Below are 21,460 nucleotides of genomic sequence, written 5' to 3' on the forward strand. Positions count from 1 at the left end.
CTGACGTTATGTCGTGGAAAGTGGAGAAACCGTATAAAGTTCAAAACAACGGTACCGTTTCTACCCTATATGAAGAGAAAATATTATTCGTTATTCCGAGTATTAATGTAATCAATTACATTTAATACAGCAAAAAAAAAAAAAAAAAATATAGACAGGTACGCGATAAAACTCTGCATTTGCCCTACGTAACTACGTGCGTTATACAGTTCACTTAAATAAAATTCGCTTAAAATTTTATTTAAGTGAACTGTTTTGTATTTTTCTGGTACTTTAGGATACGGATCTCTACTGTCAGGCTGTTTCGTAGTTTGGACCATACAGTAGGTTTGGACCATTGACTGTTGTATAACGCCACAGGAGACACATAATAAGACTTGCTCAGACACCGAATAGTATTTCAATAATAGAGAATAGTGAGCATGAACACATCTCTTGAATTAGTATAAACAGTTTAGACACATGCACACTAAAGTTAGCTTTTTCAGGGCTCCAGACTAACAGTTAAGAGCAAGAGCAGTAGCACTGCACTGGTGGTGCCAGCACCTGATTTAATCATAAAGGTAATTTAATCATAAAAGTACTTTTGTTTTGCATTAATAAGTGGAGTTACTAATAATGTTACTTTATTTCTTGGAAATGCACATTTGACAACAAAGCACAGAGCTTAAGTTGAGATGCAGATAAAATTAACTTTTATTAACAACAGTAACGTTGAAAAAAATTAAAATTAAATTAAAATGAAAAATAAATATTCTACTCTTATTAAATGTCCCATCGTTAGACACCAAAAAACTTTGTTATTCAACATAATACAATGTCACAGATCACTTTTCCCAGAGACAAAATTAGGTAAATTAACCTTAAAACTGAAAATAAATCAATTTGAAGCAAAAAAAACACATTTGTGAAGCAAATAAATTTCAGCCAGCTGTTCGACCTCCTGTCTGAGACTCGTCATCATCCTGGATGAGGCCAGTGACTGTCGTCCGCAAACTTCAGGAGCTCGAAAGATGGTGTTCTGCAGTGCAGTCGTTGGTGTTGAAGGATGTGAGTTCTCCCAGTCTCACTGTATACAGTGCAATGAGTGCATATAAAAAACAATTTACCCCTTTTTTATTTTTATTTAGTGTAACTCAACAGTTGCTGGTTCCCATTGACTTGTCAAAAATGGGGACCATGTTTGGGTGAACTATCTCTAACTATATATTTCAATGCATATTTTGCACATTAATTTTTTTGTTAAATAAACAAAATCAAGTTGGCAGGTTAAGGTGGTGAAAATTAACTATGGTTTTTGGCGGATTGATTAACATTTGTGTAATCACAGTTTTACTACAAATAGGCCTACTATGCTTAATGAAGCAAAAACCATGGTTATTGGTTAAACTATATAAAAATGTTTTTTTTTCTTTATTTGTCAAAACCATGGACAGTTTTCATAAGGGACGACGCCGGATAGCAAATCTATTAACAATGTCTGATTAAACCCACTTTCTATCTATCACTCAATAAAATAATCATCACATTGTACAGTGTTTTTGAAAGTTTTGTACAACCCCAAATCAAGAAAAGTTAGGACATTTTGTTAAATGTAAAAAATCTATTTGTTTATTCTGTTTAACGTTTATTTAACTGACAAAAGTACAAAGAAAAAATGTCCAATATTTTCACTGACCAACTTGTATTTTGTAAATTATTTTGTAATGAACAAATTTTGATTTTGGCGCATGCGACACACAAAAGTTGGGACGGAGGTTAAATTAAATTGAAAAGTTCACAGAATATCCAAAGTCCAAGTCTTTCAACAGGTAGATGAATTGGTAAAATGTGAGGGGATCGTGATAGCTTGCAAAGACTGAGATGCTCCTTTTACACTCAAAGATGTGTCATGGCTCATCACTTTGTGCCAAATATCATGACAGAATTGTCCAACAATTCAAAAATCACATTTCTCAATGCAAGATTGCAAAGAATTTAGGAATTTAGGTCTACCATACATAATATTGTGAAAAGGTTCAGGGAATCCAGAGAAATCTCAGTCTGTGTTGGGGAAGGCAGGAGACTTCTGTTGAATGTGCGTGACCTTTGACCCCTGAGTCCATGTTTCAGCTTGTTTTTGGGAAAAACAGACTCGGTCCCAAAGACGGAAGGGACCATCCAGACTTTCATCAAGAGCAAACATCTGCCATGGTATGGGTGACAACTTGTTGCATGTGTGTGAAGGTACTATTGACGTGGAGGCGTATGTTGGAATTGTACATGTTTCCTGGGAAGCAAGACAATGCCAGGCCTCATTCTGCACAAGCTACAACAGCGGTTTCGTAGGAACTCTACACCGCACAGTGGATGTGCTCGAGTCCAGATCTGTCTCTTATTGCACATGTATGACCCATCACGAAAAGAACGACCACAGACTGTCGAGCAGACGTCTCGTGTCAGGCGAGATTGGGCTAAAACTCCACATGTAACACTTCAACAGTTAGTATCCTCAATCCCCAAACATTTAAAAAAGGTAATGAAAAGGAAAGGTGATGTGACAGTGGTAAACATGCCTCTGGCCCAACCTTTTGGGAGCCATCAAAATAAAAATTTGGACATTTTTTTTTTCATCTTTGTACTTCTGTCAGTTAAATAAAGTTGGAAGAGAATGAACAAATAGCTGATTCTTGATTTTTATTATATTTGTCAAAATATCCCAACTTTTTGATTTGGGGTTGTATTTTGTTGGGTTTAACATTACCTTCGCGAGTATGACTCTCACAGTTCATCGGCTTTTGTATTAGCAGAACTTGCACGCAGACACGACAAAACTGATCACAAGCTTCTAGGGGTTTCATTTTGGTTGTCGTGTGTTGAAATAAATAAATATTAAGAAAAACAGCGTGTGTGAATGTGACCCACAATCTCTGATTCCCATCCGTGGCCAATTGGGAAAGTAAACATTTACAATGACGACAATAAAACTCCAGTCACATTTAAACGTTTCCAACAAAGAAATGGATCAGCTGGTTGAGCACATACTGTATTTTTATTGGGACATTTCTACCGTGTGTCGGCTAGAGCAGCAGCGACTGCTTTCATGGTAACCAGTGACTGCAATTCTGCAAAACTAGTTCAAACAAATGATCATGTGATGCAATAAAATAGCTTCTCTTCCCAGCAAACGATGCCATGGAGAATGACTGAATGTTTCATTTAATGGCAAAAAAACTAAACAAAAGGTGCAGGTCTCAGTAATAATTACAGTAGCAGAGGGCGATCCTCTTAAGAGATCCCAGCATGCAACGCAGCGTGACGTAGCTTCACATTCACTATACAGTTGGCATGGTGAAGAGCAGGTTATCCAAGATCTGCATTAGAGAGCAAAAATAATTCCAGAATACTTTACAGCTGCATATATATATATTTATATATATATATATATATATATATATATATATATATATATACTCACCGGCCACTTTATTAGGTACACCTGTCCAACTGCTCGTTAACACTTAATTTCTAAGCAGCCAATCACATGGCGGCAACTCAGTGCATTTAGGCATGTAGACATGGTCAAGACAATCTCCTGCAGTTCAAACCGAGCATCAGTATGGGGAAGAAAGTTGATTTGAGTGACTTTGAACGTGGCATGATTGTTGGTGCCAGAAGGGCTGGTCTGAGTATTTCAGAAACTGCTAATCTACTGGGATTTTCACGCACAACCATCTCTAGGGTTTACAGAGAATGGTCCGAAAAAGAAAAAACATCCAGTGAGCGGCAGTTCTGTGGGCGGAAATGCCTTGTTGATGCCAGAGGTCAGAGGAGAATGGCCAGACTGGTTCGAGCTGATAGAAGGGCAACAGTGACTGAAATAACCACTCGTTACAACCGAGGTATGCAGCAAAGCATTTGTGAAGCCACAACACGCACAACCTTGAGGCGGATGGGCTACAACAGCAGAAGACTCCACCGGGTACCACTCATCTCCACTACAAATAGGAAAAAGAGGCTACAATTTGCAAGAGCTCACCAAAATTGAACAGTTGAAGACTGGAAAAATGTTGCCTGGTCTGATGAGTCTCGATTTCTGTTGAGACATTCAGATGTTAGAGTCAGAATTTGGCGTAAACAGAATGAGAACATGGAACCATCATGCCTTGTTACCACTGTGCAGGCTGGTGGTGGTGGTGTAATGGTGTGGGGGATGTTTTCCTGGCACACTTTAGGCCCCTTAGTGCCAATTGGGCATCGTTTAAATGCCACGGCCTACCTGAGCATTGTTTCTGACCATGTCCATCCCTTTATGGCCACCATGTACCCATCCTCTGATGGCTACTTCCACCATGTCACAAAGCTCTAATCATTGCAAATTGGTTTCTTGAACATGACAATGAGTTCACTGTACTAAAATGGCCTCCACAGTCACCAGATCTCAACCCAATAGAGCATCTTTGGGATGTGGTGGAACGGGAGATTCGCATCATGGATGTGCAGCCGACAAATCTGCGGCAACTGTGTGATGCCATCATGTCAATATGGACCAAACTCCCTGAGGAATGCTTCCAGCACCTTGTTGAATCTATGCCACGAAGAATTGAGGCAGTTCTGAAGGCAAAAGGGGGTCCAACCCGTTACTAGCATGGGGTACCTAATAAAGTGGCCGGTGAGTGTATATATATCAGCGCAGCTCTGTGAGGTAGACGTCATCAGACAGATTTTTGGATGTCTCCTTTTTTGAAACAGATTTCAAGTCTTGAAATACCACTTTTTCTATGCATCTACAGTACTGTGCAAAAGTAGTGTGACAGTATAAAATATCAGTTTACATTTCCAAACACCCCTTTTGCCATTGCTTGTAATAATACAGTGAGATTTTCGTATGCGCAAGGAGTCTGACAACAGCCGGTATGAACAGTCTTGGAGACGTTGACACAGTTCTTCTGGATTTAGTCGGTCTCGGCTTTTTCTGTATCCTCAAGGAATCCCAGATGATGGTGAGATCAGATCTCCATGTGGAGCACCGGCTGTTGTGTATACAAAAATCTCACTGGATTATTACAATTAATGGCAAAATTAATGTTTGGAAATGTAAACTGATCTGACACACTACAGCAAAAAAACATTTTTTTTTGGGTGAAAATACTAACATGCCTAAGACTTTTGCACAGTACTGTGTATAATTTTTCTAATTACATATTAACAATATATTTTTTTCCAAATCAAACAGAAATTATAGAGTTCAATGAAAACAACTTTAATTCCTATGAAACGGGCGAGACAGAGCAAAGCCTGTATTAAAGGTTTCAGTGAAATCAAAGGTCATCATCAGTGTAACACACAGCAGCACGAGTGCACACGCACACACTCTCATAACAGGTTTACAGTTGCACTTTTACGTCTGCATATTGCACTAAGGCATCAAAACATCCCATAATAGCATATGGAGTAGCAACCTGCTCTAGTATAAATTGTAATTTATTTGATAGACACAAATCTTAATTCTTATTCTCTCATATACCATAACAGCACAGTAAATGAATGTACAATTCTCTGGAATGTTGGCGCTAAACTCTCTGCATCGCTCGTAATAATCTCACTATATCACAGTCTTCCCTCCCATTCACACGTCCGCATAATCAGTGTAAAAATATCATGCTCAGTGCATCTACACATCTCTAGTCACACAGCCAACAAGAAAAGCAGCACTAGAGACAGCAGGTTATCAGCAGTAAAAACAAACTGTCTGTGCTTTCAAATATAGACATTATTATTATACTGTCTGAGCTGTCAGTAGACAGTAGCTGTCACGGCCTCCCCTTTTTGGTCCGCTGAGTCTTTTGTGCAGATATTCGGACTAAATAGGCCTTTGAAATCTTGAGTTTCAATATGCAGGCATATGCAGTTTTAAGCCCATTTAAATCTGTGAATTTCTCTCAAATTAACAGACACCAAAACAAGCAATTTTCATGGACTGTACCATTAAACAACAAGTTTGGCTACAATGCTGCGCTTACATTTAACATTTAGACAAGGAATATATTTGATGGCTAGCACCATTTAACAAACATGAGATCTGCTCAACCTAGACGAGAGGAGGGATGTTGGGGTGTTTGTTCAAAGTGATCCCCAATCAAACATCTGTGTGTGAAGCCTCTTCAATTTTACAGCAATCCCTGCCAGACTGTCCATAAAGTAGTACTGTGGCAACAGTGCTTTACCTTTACAACGTTTAAAACTCATAAAATATTTATACCCATCACATGATTCCAGTGTTTTTAAGACCATTTCTCATAATAAAGTAGTCTGGCACATACAGTTTAAAAAAAAAGTCAAAAGCAATTACAAACAAAACGTCTCTTGTGCAGTGAGGCACATGTTTACCTTTTGGTCTGATAAGATGCACTTCCTCTGAGCTTGTGCTCTGATTGGTCCGTTTTCAAAAGTCCCGATACGTTAACACGGTTGTACAAAAACAACAACAAGAAAACGTATTTCTGGATGGCCAAAACCTGCCTTGATGTTTGAAGGTTTAGGAACTCCGCTTTCCCTCCAGAAGGACAGACTGGAGTTATTCATTGTTTTTTGATTTTTCAGTGTAGGAAGAAAATGCAGAAGTTCGTTCTTTTGTCACCTTCTATAAGGCAATTGGATCCAATGTCAAGTCAGGGTTTTGCACGGCTCTACTATGGTCAGAGGCAGTCGATTTTCAACACAACAAACAGGGGTAGAAGCCGAGCTTTTCCTTTATTCCTGCAGACTCGAGACCTCTGAAGATCATTTAGATCCATGAGATTTGGCCATCGGTTTTCTAAGGTCATAAATCAGCTAATTTTGCTGCACTTTGCTGAACCCTGACTTCAGTTTGGAGAGATGTTTGTGTGGCCAGATGTTAGTGTTTATGAAGGGTGAGCCACAATGTGGGCCATCCAGTTGACTTTGGTGGTCCAACTCTCTCGCAGAGCTTCATCAAACTTCTGCCGGAACTGTTTGAGGGCCTCCTCGTCAGTTTTACCTAATGCCAGAGAGTCCTGGAAAACAAACACACAGCTGCTGTCACTCCATCATATATTTATTTGTCTATTTTGAATGGCATCTCATTTAACACAGTTAATGCATTGACCAAATTCGATGTTAATGATTTCATTGTTTTGTGTGATGTTCTTTTCTTTATTTTTGACTTGTTGGGGTGTTTGTTCAAAGTGATCCCCAATCAAACATCTGTGTGTGAAGCCTCTTCAATTTTACAGCAATTCCTGCCAGACTGTCCATAAAGTAGTACTGTGGCATATAGGAACAGTGCTTTACAACGTTTAAAACTCATAAAATATTTATACCCATCACATGATTCCAGTGTTTTTAAGACCATTTCTCATAATAAAGTAGTCCAAAGAAAAAAGTAGTCACCAACTCAAAAAAAACAAACAAAAAACACAACAGACATTTAAACAAAGATACAGATCACCATAGTAGCATGTTAAATATAACTGACAGGGGATTTACAAAGATTTATGGACATTGGGCTTACATGTTTTAGCTTCTTCTCTTCCTCCTCCACCCCCTTTTCTTTTACTCCCCTACCTCTATCTACTCTCTATCTCTTCTCCCTCCCTCCCAAACTCCCGGAGACAGGAAGGAAAAGAGAAGATAATAAACATTTACAACAAAAACAACAACAAAAATTATACTAAGTTGAGACAAAGACGAAGGAGGAAAAAAAGAGAAAACAAATCTAATAAATAATACTACTGAGTAATTGTATTTATGATTAATGGAATGTACATACTGGGGTGTGCAAGGTTTTTCACACATAAATGCATATGTGAGGCAAGAAATAGATTCTAGCTTCGGTTAATGTTTAAGGATCAGAGAAGTGAATGTGTGAGTATGTCTTTGTAACTGAAATCTAAATGCAGCTGCATATCTCTCCTAATGTGAAGCCATCGTATGACTTATCGTATCGTCTTTTTTTTTTTCAATCGAGTAATATTGTTTTCTTGCCGATTGCCAGAGTTAGAATGAGGGGAACTGTGAGTTCTGAAGAGAGATTAATTTGAGTATGAATTTTGTATGAAGCAGAGATTTTGTAATTTAAGAAATCTGATAACCTTCGTAACATCGTTCTAAAATTGATTAACGGTATGTTAAGGTTTCAATGAGTGCATTTGTCTTCAGTGCAAGTTGCTAGTCCCATTTTAAACATCTTGTGTTGTGTAAATGTGTTCTCTATGTAACAGTTATTACTGGATCAGTTGTATGTTTGCATTTGTAGTTATGTTGAATGTTTTTTTGCAAACTAGTTTCCAGAATTCCTGATGATAAGATCCTTCCTTCATTGTTTCACTGATACTGAAGTAGTATGGATAAAATTAGTGTACAATTTTGTCTGAAATGACACATTTGTGACATAGTTTCGTTAATTAAACCATCAAATTCACACTTTATTGTCTCTGTGTTTGCTGCTCACAAATCAAAGTCACTTAAATGTCTCACTATATGCTATTACACTGCTATTCATTTATACAGTAGGAAAAGGATATTTTTTCTTGGCCAGGAAGATAATTTATTTCCTAGAATTGATAACTGATTATGATGCCTGTTCGTTAAATACTGATTAAATAATTATACTATTAATTCTGCTACAGTCAATTCTAAAACTAATCCAAATATTTATAATTCATTATAATTCGTTATAATTCATTATACATATTTCCCCTTTGAGCTAATTTTCTACAACTAATATGATTTCTTTAACTAATTCCTATTTCTTTCTTACCAGTGAGAATGTAATGAATTTATTATTAGTGGAGTATTGTGTATATATTTGAGAATAGTAATTGGTGATAAAAAGTGAGATGATGTGTGGTTTGAGATCATGACTTGTTGATTAATTTGTCAGTTTGTAGTTAAAGTAGTTCTAATCTTTTGTAATATTATACATGTATTTACCGTCACTTTTCATCAATTTAATGCATCCTTGCTGAATGCATCCTCACAACCATGTTCCTTTTTATTAAGAAATGGTATCTGTGAGGATTTCCAGTCAGGATTTAGACCGTACCATAGTACTGAGACAGCTCTCATTGGAGTCACAAATGATTTGCTCTTATCATCCGATCATGGTTAGTCTCTATTAGTGTTACTCGATCTTAGTGCTGCATTTGATACCATCAACTACAACATTCGGTAATGCTTTGGATTACAGCCCGGAAAGTACTGCGTAATTAAAGCGATTTTACAGCGTAACCTTCGGTAATTATAGTGTACCTATAACGTACTTACAATATAAGTATAAGGGAACAATATTTTAAGCTTGGGGAATAAAGGGGTAACAACCAGGAGAATTAAACAATTATTGATACTTCTTAAAGTATTAAAGAACTAAAGGGTGCTTATTCTACTATTATGATATAACAATCTTACATGTGGGAGCAATTTAGCAAGAACATACACTGCGTACCTTTTTGAAATAATGGTGAACCAGTACATCCTGTAAAATTACATGCTTTTTAAAAATTACAGGGTACATATCTATGCATTTATAAAGTAATCTTTTTAACAAAAGTGCACTGAAAACGAAAACTATTGCAACTTTTGCTTAAATATTGGGGAAAGATACTCTTGTTTCATGTAGTGGTGCTTGTTACCCCCTTGTTCCATGTAGTTACAGGGTAAGTGTGACATTGCGGGCCGTAAATTAAAGTGGTGCTTGTTACCCTCTTGTTCAATGTAGTTACAGGGTAAGTACAATAAAAATGCATACACAGTTTTATATCACTGACTCGGAAACCTTTATTTATTATACAAGCACCACTTACCCTGTAACCACATCAAACAAGCTATATTTCCCAGTATTTAAAAAAATTGCAATAGTCTGAGCTTTTCTTGCCTTGAAACATGTTAGCCCAAACATCTGCACTTTTGCTATCAAAAAATAAATAAATAATTGTATAAATGCCTATATATGTACCCTGTCATTTAAAAAAAAAAGCCTATACAGTATGTATTGGTACACAATTATTACAAAAAGGTACGCAGTGTATGTTCTCGCTAAATTGCTCCCAAATGTAAGATTGTTGTATCATAATAGTAGAATAAGTACCCCTTAGTTCTATAATACTTACAGTATAAATATTTTTTTAATTCTCCTGGTTGTTACCCCTTTATTCCCCAAACTTTACATATTGTTCCCTTATACTTACATGCAAGTACTTTATAGGTACACTATAATTACAGAAAGTTACACTGTAAATTCCTCTTAATTACACAGTACATTCCGGGCTGTAATCTAAAGCGTTACCCAACATTCTTTTGAATAGACTCGTAAATTATGTTGGCATTAGTGGAGTTGCATTAGCATGGTTCAAATCATACTTATCTGACCGTTATCAGTTTGTAGCAGTAAATGAAGAAATGTCTTATCGATCACAAGTTCAGTATGGAGTACCACAAGGCTCAGTACTAGGACCGTTGATGTTCACTCTGTACATGTGAAAAACAGAACCTTTAATTACTGGACCCCAAAACGCACGTATTAACCTAGAATACTGTCTAACACTTGATGGATGTTCTGTCAAGTCTTCGTCGTCAGTTAGAAACCTGGGTGTGCTCTTTGATACCCATCTTTCATTTGAAAGTCACATTTCTAGCATCTGTGAAACCACATTTTTCCATCTTAAAAATATATCTGAATTGCGACATATGCTTTCAATGAAAAATGCTAGTTCATGATATCAAGGTTTTGATTATTGTAATGCTCTACTGGGTGGTTGCCCTGCATGCTTAATAAACAAACTACAGCTGGTCCAAATTGCAGCAGCTCGAGTTCTAACCTGAACCAGGAAGAATGACCATATTAGCCCGTTTCTGTCAACACTGCATTGGCTCCCTATTAAACATCGTATACATTTTAAAATATTGCTGACTACTTACAAAGTACTAAATAGTTTAGCTCCCCAGTACTTGAGCGAGCTCTTAACGCATTATAGTCCTTCACGTCTATTGTGATCTCAAAATTCTGGCCAGTTGATAATATATATATATAAATAAATAAATAAATATCAACGGTAGATCCTTTTCCTATTTAGCACCCACCCTCTGGAATAGTCTTCCTAGAATTGTTCGGTCAGTTTAAATCTAGACTAAAATTACATCTCTTTAACCTGGCATACACATTATACATCATTTTTTGTATTATTCATAATAGTTAAATGATTGTTAGGCTGCATAAATTATGTCAATCAGAACCGGGAACACTTCCTATAACACCAGATGTGCTTGTTACATCGTAAGAAGAATGGAATCTACGCTAATGTTAGTCTGTCCATCTCATCCTTATCCCTAGGTTTCCGTAGTCAGCCGGATCCGGGCCGTATCCAGATCAGATGGAGGACCTGCGCCTAGACACGACCACAACGTAGCCATGAATGTCAGCAGAAACCGTGTCTACTAAACAATCCCCTGCGAAGGCCTTGTCGACACAACAGCCATCAGAACTGATCCTCAGCAGAGACCACAAGAACCAAGTCCTCTGCACAGACCATATAGCCTGCTTTGCCTCCATACCGGCATGATGAATTCGATCTTTAAGCAAAAGGAACTGGATGAATATTTGAATGCTACCGATCCCAATCTGAATTCTGACTTGTGATGCTGCCTGAATCATAATCATACCATATTAATTCGTTGGCCAGAGGAGAACTGCCCCCAAAGACTGAGCCTGGGTTCTCCCAAGTTTTTTTCGCCATTGTGTCACCCTGACAGGTTACCTTGCCACTGTCACCTCTGGCTTGCTTAGTTGGGGGCACTTAAGGCCCCGATATACATCAAGTGAAATCGCAGAACGAACTGAAGAGTTCGAAACAACTTGCCATGGCGAACTTTCCAGAAAAGTTCCCTTCGGCTGGTAAAGACCTTTGTACTACCATTTTTCCGTGGCGATAACCTAATGGGTAGGTTATTGATCTGACTGTACTGACACTGTTGTATGAGAACTGAACTGAGCTGGACGATGACAACATTTATTTTTGCAAAACTGCTTTAATATTTTTATTTAATCTAAATAATTAAATATTTTATTATCTTTACAACGGAACTGAATCAACACTGAAATGACTTCAGCTGAACAACAGTCGAAATGCATCATTTTCCTGTTATCACTGTAAAGCTGCTTTGAAACAATCTGTATGGTATAAAACACTATATAAATAAATGTGACTTAACTTGGGACACCGCGATACAACACGCTACAATGGGCGCTTCAATACATCACCATGCACCCGTTCAGAAAGACAAATGCACCAGTTTATAATGTTTACTTTGATGTGTCCAGTGTAGACGGCCTTTAACAGTTGTGTCGCGCGTCATGTCAGCTGGTGCAGATACGTTGGAATAGGCATATTATACGTGAGATGCTTACGTTTGCTCAAGACAGTGTTCGGCCTAATCAATTGCTTATTTATGACACATAGCAACACAGCTAAAAGTATTCCTGATATGTTAAACCTTATTTTGAAAGTAGCCTACTTATACCTGTTGAGATATGCCTTCACAAGCACCGTAAAAGCTGTGTTTGTGATGTTTGAGTTGCGGAAACTACACCTTTAAATAGATAGAAAAGTATATTCTTTAGTGACATGGTCAAGTTTTCACACAGAAGATTATAACAAGAAATTAGTGTAATGTCTGTAAAGTTGATCAACAAAGTTTATCTACAGTGAGGGCTATTCTTTTTTTTAGCATATTGTTTTTTTTCGGTCAAGTTTATTAAATTGTTTAGATACTCCTGGTTCGTGTGTTTGCTCTCCACATGGGTTGTTTTAGTTGTGTTGTTTTTTGGTACACTAATATAGGTTATTGGAAGGAGATATTAACAGATTATCCAAGCTGCTCTTTTCCAAACAATGAAAGTAGAAGGATACCAGTGGTTTTCTAGGTCCATAAAGGAAATAGCAATACCATAAAAACACCATATAAATCTGGGTTTTAAGTCTCATGCCATTGTTTCCAAAAGCGAACGACAAACGGTCCCAAACGCTCCTAATATACACTCAAGCTGTGCTGTAGTATAACGAAAAATCATGATCATAACAGTGGCTTATATTTTCTAAATCAGTATTCAATATGTCATGACCTATGAACCAGATATATAAGACTATATATTCCAATTCTTCTGAGGCCATACGATAGCTTTGTGAGAGAAACTGACAAAATTGAAGTAATTATTTACAGAAAATCTTTCCTTTTGCCATAGCTCTCAAATAGTTTATTTGATCAAACCTGGCGCATTCACAATATGCATAACAACCAATTAAGTTTCTTCTTTAAGTATATAAATAATGCACAAGGAAAGCTAGGGTGGAAGCCAAGATTTTCAGTGAACTTGTTAAATATCTTTTCCTCAAACAAATCTATATGTACAGTATGCTTTGGAATTTAGCATGAATTTGTGTGGATTAATTGTGTTGCTTGTCAGTGTTGTTGGAGCTTGACAGCCCCATTCGCTTACCATTTCATATGAGTTTTAAGAGTTTGAGAATAAATAAATGACCATTTTCATTTTGGGAAGTACTATACTTTGAAGGAGAAGGAATTCTGCGCCGTCCGTGTCCGCTTACCTTTAAATACTGGATATCTTTGACAGACGTAAGCTCTGGCAGTCCTGCTGTGAGCATCAGAGCAAAGAGTGTGATGAACAGATTTCCATTCTTCCTTAGAATCAGATACGCGTCCTCACAGTATTGCCTAAAACTACATATATACAAAGCACTATGTTAGATTAGTGTCCTATATCATAAGAAATGGAATTGTGCATTAATTAGACAAAGTCAGTCACTAACTTTCCAAATTTCTCAGTGTTGCCCGTTTTTCCCTGTTGAATCACATGGATGAAGTCGTGTGTGAGGATGAAAGGAACACGCTCACGCTTGATCCCAAACTTGGACTTAAAGTTTCCTAGGATGTGGCCAAAGTCTATGTGGAAGAGCTGAATCACACACACACACGGTTTGTAAATATCTTGTCAATCTAAAAACAACCAAACTTTACTATTTTAATCAACAGAAGGGACTATAGAATGGCATTTTAATGCAGCATACATTCTGCGGGAACACGATACATTCACATGGTTTCATGTGTAGGACGGTTTCCCAACATACCTGCCCTGTACTGCGAACCATGATGTTGTCGCTGTGCCGATCACCGATTCCCAAGACGTAGGTGGCAACACAATAACCAGCACACGATAGAGTGAACTCCTCAATGGCTTTCTCCAAAGCATCTCTGTGTCAACATATCACATCACCAATCAGTTTTGACACAGACAGCAACTTTATTCAATGAGAACACGAGGACTGCCACCTAGAATTTCAAAAACGTCAAGAACTGCTAGGAGGCTAGATCTAGAAGTTTATTTTGCGACAGTTTTAACATTAAAAATAAATAAATAAGTAAACATCTCTAACAATAAGAGATGTGTGGGCTGCTATTCGAATGGTTTGGAGGTCAGTATTGTGCAAAAAGTACTGTTTTCCATTACAATTTCCATGCATATTTAAAATTTAATGATAGCAAATGATACTTACACAAAATCGTCAAAAATAAGGAGTTTCACACAATATTTACTAAAAACATTTTTGTTACTAGAGGCGAAATAAAAACGATCACGCCTCGTGGTATTAGTTTTGGCTTGAGACAGAGCGGAGTCAGATGCTGATGTCTAATGAACACTGTAAAAATATTTCATATAGTTAGTTCATGAAAGCTAATGCATTAACTAATGTTGACAAATGGTAGCTTATTGTGAAGTGTTACTTATTAAATTTACATGAGACGTTTCTAGGTTAGGCCTATAGCTACACACGCACACACACACACACACAGTAATGTTTTAATTAAACTATTTTATCTATACATTTCATTTAAAAGTTCAATACATTTTCATGCATCAGTCTGTTTATTTTTGTAATAAAGTTCAGCTCTATTTTACTTTGAGTGTTACTTAAGTTTTATTTCAACTATCGGTTTTTATTTTATCGAAATAGTTGGCTATCGGCAGGTAATGCTCAACAATATAAATATTACATTAATAATTGATTACTTATTTATCAATAACCATGCATTTTTAAAAGTTTAAATGTATCATCAAGTGTTTCTGAAAAAGTTATTAATAATTCTCACTCGATCTGATTGGAATACATCACATGCGATCGGCGTGTCCCATTCGGTGTAGTCCCTTCCAAACGCATCCGAAGTTCAAAGACTCTCCATAGCAAACGAATTACTTCCATCGGCTGTTGTTTGGCTTAACTGTGCCGGTTTGGTCGGGTTAAACTATGGGTACAGGCTTTCAGTTTAAAGCCCAGCGGACCTCTAATCTATATCACGATCTGATTAAGTGTACAGCCCTACTTTTGATTTATTCACCCGAAATTTGCCAAATTCTGTGACATTCCGCGCTATTTCAATTTTTTTGATTGGTTTTTATTAGGGATGGCCCGATACCGATACTGGCATCGGGGATCGGGCCGATACTGTCCTAATATACTCGTACTCGTACTCATAAAAATTCGCCGATACCACGCACCGATACCACGTACATTTTCCAAAACGAAACTGGCCGCCGCGAGTGCTTTGTCGAGGTGAACTGAGGCATAGGAAAGTATAATGTCGGCGGTTTGGGCTCATTTCAAGATAAGGGGTGATGACAACAGCAAGGCAGACTGTGAGTTATGTTCAGCTAAGGTGTCGAGAGGAGGGAAAGAAAGTACATCGTTTAACACCAGCAATCTAATTAAACATCTGAAGACGCATCATAGATCTGATGGCCGAGCGCGCGCGCGGGCGGTAATGCACTCACTCTGTGTGTGCGGGTTACGGGAGAATAAAACGATTCGCGGGACTCCCGCAAACTAGAAATATCTATGAATAAAACATAAAAACTAAAAGATTTTTATTCATCTCTTGCAGAAAAGCAACAAGAACAACTACAACAAAATAGAAACGATTTACAGGCCAGAGTTTCTATTCATAACATGGTTACAGCGTTGAGCGATGTAGCCAATCACAGACATATGTGTTGATTTCTTGAACGCAATGGCCAATCAGAAGCATTTAAGATAGACTCCCCTCACCGCTCGAAACGGACTTTTTTGTTCAGTGCTGAATTCTGTATGCTGGCAAATCCTCTAATTATAACAAACAAAGTGTGGATATTATGAAAGATTGATTGTGCAGTCAGCTTCATTGATAATAACAGAGATGTGTGAGATCGCGATGAACTGTCAGCTTTTAGGATTTATTAAGGGAGCGCACTTTGCGCGCATTCAGTCATGCCAGACCATGCACGCAGCCTGCATGCTTTTATGTTAAATTAACAGTGGTTTGTGTGTTAATACATTTATTATTTTACTAATTTATATTTATTTTTAGACTTGTTAAAACAAGCAGAGAAGAAAATAAAAACAGTCTTCTAACCTGTGTTCTAAAATAGTTGTCTTCTTTTCTGGGAGCCTATTACTTTTGCGGTAGAAATATCGGTATCGGTACTCGGTATCGGCAAGTACACAAATGTGAATACTCGTACTCGTATCGGTTTGAAAAAAAATGGTATCGGGCCATCCCTAGTTTTTATGATTTTTGTGGAAATCATGGGGAGGGAGACAGTGCAAATTTCAATATCCAAAGGCTTTCGAATCAAGACAAACCAATGTATTAAAATAATCAAATACTGTTGATAAGAGATGTCAGAAGTCTAACCCAGAGTTCTTGTCTTTGAGCCAGTTCAGTAGCGCATCTTTATTGAAGGCGGCAGCAGCGGCCATGTTACTGCTTGTTTTCTGGATGTTCGCGATGGTATCAGCTAAAGACACGACCTCAATCAGACCAGAGCGATCTCCTGTCGCCAGACAACCATAAGGCACAATCCTGCGAGACATAAAAAAAAAAACATAATTTGAAATGATCTATAAAGCCATTAACATTAACACCCTTGTGCTTAATCCTGTTGTTTACACGTACAGTAGTTTTGGTATTGAGAACCACATTTATACAAATGTGTGTAATGTGTATAGAACCAAACTGAACTACTAGTTTTAATTCAGTAACATCACACTCTTTTGGACGACTGTAGTCATTATGGATGCTTCAAAAAAAGGGTTAACAGTCTTAACTCATCCACACATTTTGACACTGTCTCTCTTCACCAGTATATAACAGTGTTTAAAAACCGCTGTTGAAGCACCTGAACCCCCCGTGCATAAGCCTGACATCTTTGTCCACCATGGGTTTACATTTACTGTGTATTAGAGCTGCACGATTCTGGGTAAATAGAGAATCACACATACAAAAAATTAAATAAAAATTAAATAGAGATCACGATTCTCCCACAATTCAGCTAAAAAAATAACATGTAATTTACTAGAGGCTCTGAATGAAACTTGACGAAATTCAAATTAATTACGTTTTTTAAATAGACTGCAGCATTTAATATTTTTAATTGCTGCAGTCTATTTAAAAAAAAAACGATTAGAATTTCGTCAAGTTACTTTCAAAAGGTGTTTTAATCTATTTCGATCCCTACCATTAGACAGCAGTGTTTATATCCGAAACTTTTATCCTAGTATCTCTGAGATTATTGTAGAAATATAAATAAAGAAATAATGATACTGCGTGGCTCAAAAGTATGGAAACCCATGTATAATCGGTGTCATTATTTTTATTAGTTTGTAAATACTTTGCAAACAGCTATTTGGTTTTAGTGGTTTTATTCAAAAAAATTTTTTTTATAATGACACTGTATTTTCAATGTTTGAGTGCAATTATTCACTTTTGAAAATTAAAACAAAAATACTTTAATAACAACGTAATTGCGTGTAATATTTTCAAAAAAAGTAAGTGGATGTAGTGCGTGTAAATGGAACTATCAGGCTTTTTTCGCAACCTTGGGATCATTTTGTTTCCAAGGAGGCTTTTTGAGGCTCCAAGTGTCAGTTTTGGGAAATGTGCCTAAATAGAGCAAGAACCTTTTTTTTGGTAACATCATCCTCAAATTGAATAATGACAATCAGACTTGCTAAGTCAAATTTATTTGTATAGCACCTTTTTACAATATGCATAATTTCAAAGCAGCGTTAGAGAAAGTCCTGCTGTCTACAATGCCTTAGTGCTTTACCATACCAAGCGCTCCTCTGAATTTCAGATCTAGATATATAGTTATGTATTTATTTTGGTGTCTAGCACAAACACTGCAATTCAAAATTTAATGTTAACATTCAAGTTTTAATGTTTTAAAAGAAGTATCTTATGCTCACCAAGGCTGCATTTCTATGATTAAAAAAAAAAAAAAAAAAACGTTTTCTCTTTGAATATATTTTAAAATGTAATTTATTCCTGTGATCAAAGCTGAATTTTCAGCATCATTACTCCAGTCTTCAGTGTCAGTATCCTTAAGAAATCATTATAATATGCTGATTTACTGCTTAAGAAACGTTTATTATTATTATCAATGTTGAAAACACTTATGTACAATTTTTTTCCAGGAATCTTTAATGAACTTAACCTGCACGGATGAATTGTTCACCCTAAGACCAGTAATGTGTGCTAACAAAGTAAATGGGGTCAATTTTGATTTCATGAGGACTTTAACAGTTGCAGTTGTAATTCCCCAAATTGTGTGTAAAAGGCCTGAGAGCACTCTGATACACTAGAGGTTTCCAATGATGACAGGCATTCCAGTACAACAATTCAGTGTTAGGTCAAGAGGTCTGTAGTGTTCTTGTCAAAATCTAGTTTTAAGATGCACACACACACACACTCTCTACCTGAGGTCCAGGTTTGCCTCCTTCCATAGCAGATCCATCAACCTCAAAATCTGCAGAGTCAACATGTCCTGCCTCAGGTCTGAAAAAGAGAGATTTGTAAAGTACTGTAATGTGATGTGATTCTGTGACAGCCTTGTGTCTAGCACCCGAGCGTCTCTCCCTCACCGTCTCCATTTTTGAAGATGATGTCCACTGTGTCTCCTCCCAACAGCTTGTTATTGTAAACTATCCACAGAGGTTTCATCTTAGAGTCCATGTACTTGCACCTCTCGACACTGGCAGAGGAGGAGAAAAAAGCTGGTTAGAAAATTCTTCTTAGTATGCAGTGTTTTATGGAAGCCTGTTTTCGCCACAGAATAAAACATTTTAAAAGATAATTGCGTCTTTTTGTCTCACAATTGCGAATTTACGTCTCGTAATTCTGACTATTTCTCAGAATTGCGTGATATAAAGTCGCAATTGTGTTATAAAGTCAGAACGGCGAGAAATAAACTCGCAATTCTGACTCTTTTTTTTCCTCGTAATTGCGACTTTATATCACGCAATTCTGACTTTTGAATTGTGAGATGTAAATTCACAATTACCTTTTTTATTTTTCAGTCTGTAGCGGAAACAAGCGTCTATAGTATTTTGCAGTATACTGTATATAATCTTCCATCAAAATGAGTCTTTGAAACCATTTCAATTTTCAGCTGAAGTCACCAACCCTGCTTCTCAACTCCTTGCCAAAACCACCCGTCATGCACAGAGACAACTTTCCATAATGCTGGGTACACACTACAAGATATTACACCCCGAGGAGGACAAACACTCTGGAGATTATCATGTGAAACGAAACGATACCCAATCAGAAAGCGAGCTGACGGAAGACATGTAAAGTCCATGTTCGAATTTTCTGTAAAAAGCAGTCCATACACTACAAGTGCCATTTCTTCTTGCCGGTCGTCCGCCATGTCTGTTTACTTTAAAGACACGTTTGATGCAAGAGATTCACAGTCGGGACTCTGGTTGATTGTGAATGGAATCTGTTAGTGTGTGTTATGCTCACTCCACACACAAAAGAAGATATTTTGAGGAATGTGGGTAACCAAACAGTTGATGGACCCCATTGACTTCCATAGTGGGTTTTTTTTCTTACTATGGAAGTCAATGGGGTCCATCAACTCTTTGGTTACCCACATTCTTCAAAATATCTTTCTTTGTGTTCAACAGAAGAAATAAACTCATACAGGTTTGAAACAACTTGAGGGCGAGTAAATGATGACAGGAACTTTAATTTTTGAGTGAACTATTCCTTCAACCTGATCATTGTGGAAGTAAAAAGGCTGTTGCATGTTTACTTTAATAATACTGAAAATAAACAATTCCTTCCCCAACTAATATAGTTCATCATCCCCATATAACTCAACTGGTCTGCAGTGAGCTTGCAGTGAACGAAACACACGAATCTTACTTGACTCCAGCAAGCAACAGGTTGGGGTCGAGAGGGGAATGCAGGTCGGACAGAGTCTCGATGAATCCCGTCTGTCGAAGGCACGTCATCATGGCCTCTTTAAGATGAGCTTGTTTCGTCTTGGTTTTTATGGTGGCCAGTTTAATCAGCTCGTTTACTGCTTTCAGCTTACTGAGAGCTTCAACCTACAAAACAATTACAGCACATCATGATGTTCATTTCAAAATCGTATGGCCTTACAATCCTGCCTCTAAAATGTTCTGAACTATGTGAAGAGGGACAGTAGCTGGGTTTCCATCTAAATATTTGTATGCACATTTTGGGATATCAAAAGTCAAGTCACCTTCTTTATATAGCACTTTTAATATAGATAGTTTCAAAGCAGCTTTACAGTGAAAATAGGACATTAAAGAAACAGAGATTGTTTTGGCTTTACAGCAGCCTTAGAATAAAGTTATTGTCCAGCAAAGGTTAGTTATTGATTGATTTACTTCCATTGCAAAGATCATTAGTTATTAACTTACTGTATAAACACACACACAAAAGTGAAAACAGTAAGATGCAAGTAAAATCTAATGCGCATAAAAAAAAAGACTACTTGTTTCTTTAATTCAGAAACAAGAAATGCACAAAAAACAATGATGCAAATGCTTTTAATGATTTTTTTCCTCCATTCTATCACTGATGGAGTTTGGGTTCCTTAGCTTGATTAGTTTAGGACACTAAATATTCAATAATATTACAGATTTGACTGCACTGACACTGTTGTGTGAGCTGACGATGACATCACTGTTGTCTCCAGAGCTGCTTTATAGAGGAATTGAACTCATTCATTGATGATCTTTAGACAGTTTTTGAACGGAACTAATCAACACTGGACTGACTTTAAAGCAGAATCGAACTCCATTTGCATCTCGAAACCATTGTTCCTCTCTTTATCACTGCTTTGAAATAATCTGTACTGTATAAAGCGCTATATAAATAAAGGTGGATTGACCTGAATGAATAAATTTGATGCCTAAACAAGTCATGTGATATAAATATCAGCAGCATCGCAATATCTTTGCACAGTTTCTTAAGTGTTGCTTTGGTTGCTCTTGTTCTCTTGGACACATCTGTACACTTTGCACTCTAGAACTTAATTAGTTGTAAAGTTCTTCATCAAATGTAGCGCATTACACGCAGTAAAGCTTCCAGCAGGTTT

At 37.1% G+C, this 21,460-nt stretch overlaps 1 protein-coding gene across 2 annotated transcripts in view; it reads right to left on the minus strand.

Annotated features, from left to right (window-relative positions):
- Positions 1–5,445: 5,445 nt before the first annotated feature.
- pik3cb (phosphatidylinositol-4,5-bisphosphate 3-kinase, catalytic subunit beta) overlaps positions 5,446–21,460 on the minus strand; it is an 83,039-nt gene continuing 67,024 nt past the window's right edge. For both annotated transcript variants that reach the window (XM_056271168.1, XM_056271161.1), the window contains exons 17-24: positions 20,257–20,441; positions 18,969–19,078; positions 18,804–18,882; positions 16,741–16,908; positions 14,142–14,265; positions 13,824–13,969; positions 13,602–13,734; positions 5,446–7,016 (exon numbers count right to left, since the gene is read on the minus strand). In XM_056271168.1, coding sequence (XP_056127143.1) covers positions 6,885–7,016; positions 13,602–13,734; positions 13,824–13,969; positions 14,142–14,265; positions 16,741–16,908; positions 18,804–18,882; positions 18,969–19,078; positions 20,257–20,441 — 1,077 coding nt within the window. In that variant the 3' untranslated portion in view covers positions 5,446–6,884. The remainder of the gene's footprint in view (positions 7,017–13,601; positions 13,735–13,823; positions 13,970–14,141; positions 14,266–16,740; positions 16,909–18,803; positions 18,883–18,968; positions 19,079–20,256; positions 20,442–21,460) is intronic.

Source organism: Rhinichthys klamathensis, unplaced genomic scaffold (assembly GCF_029890125.1).
Source record: "Rhinichthys klamathensis goyatoka isolate OS25496 unplaced genomic scaffold, OSU_Roscu_1.1 h1tg000014l_1, whole genome shotgun sequence".
Lineage (NCBI taxonomy): Eukaryota > Metazoa > Chordata > Actinopteri > Cypriniformes > Leuciscidae > Rhinichthys > Rhinichthys klamathensis.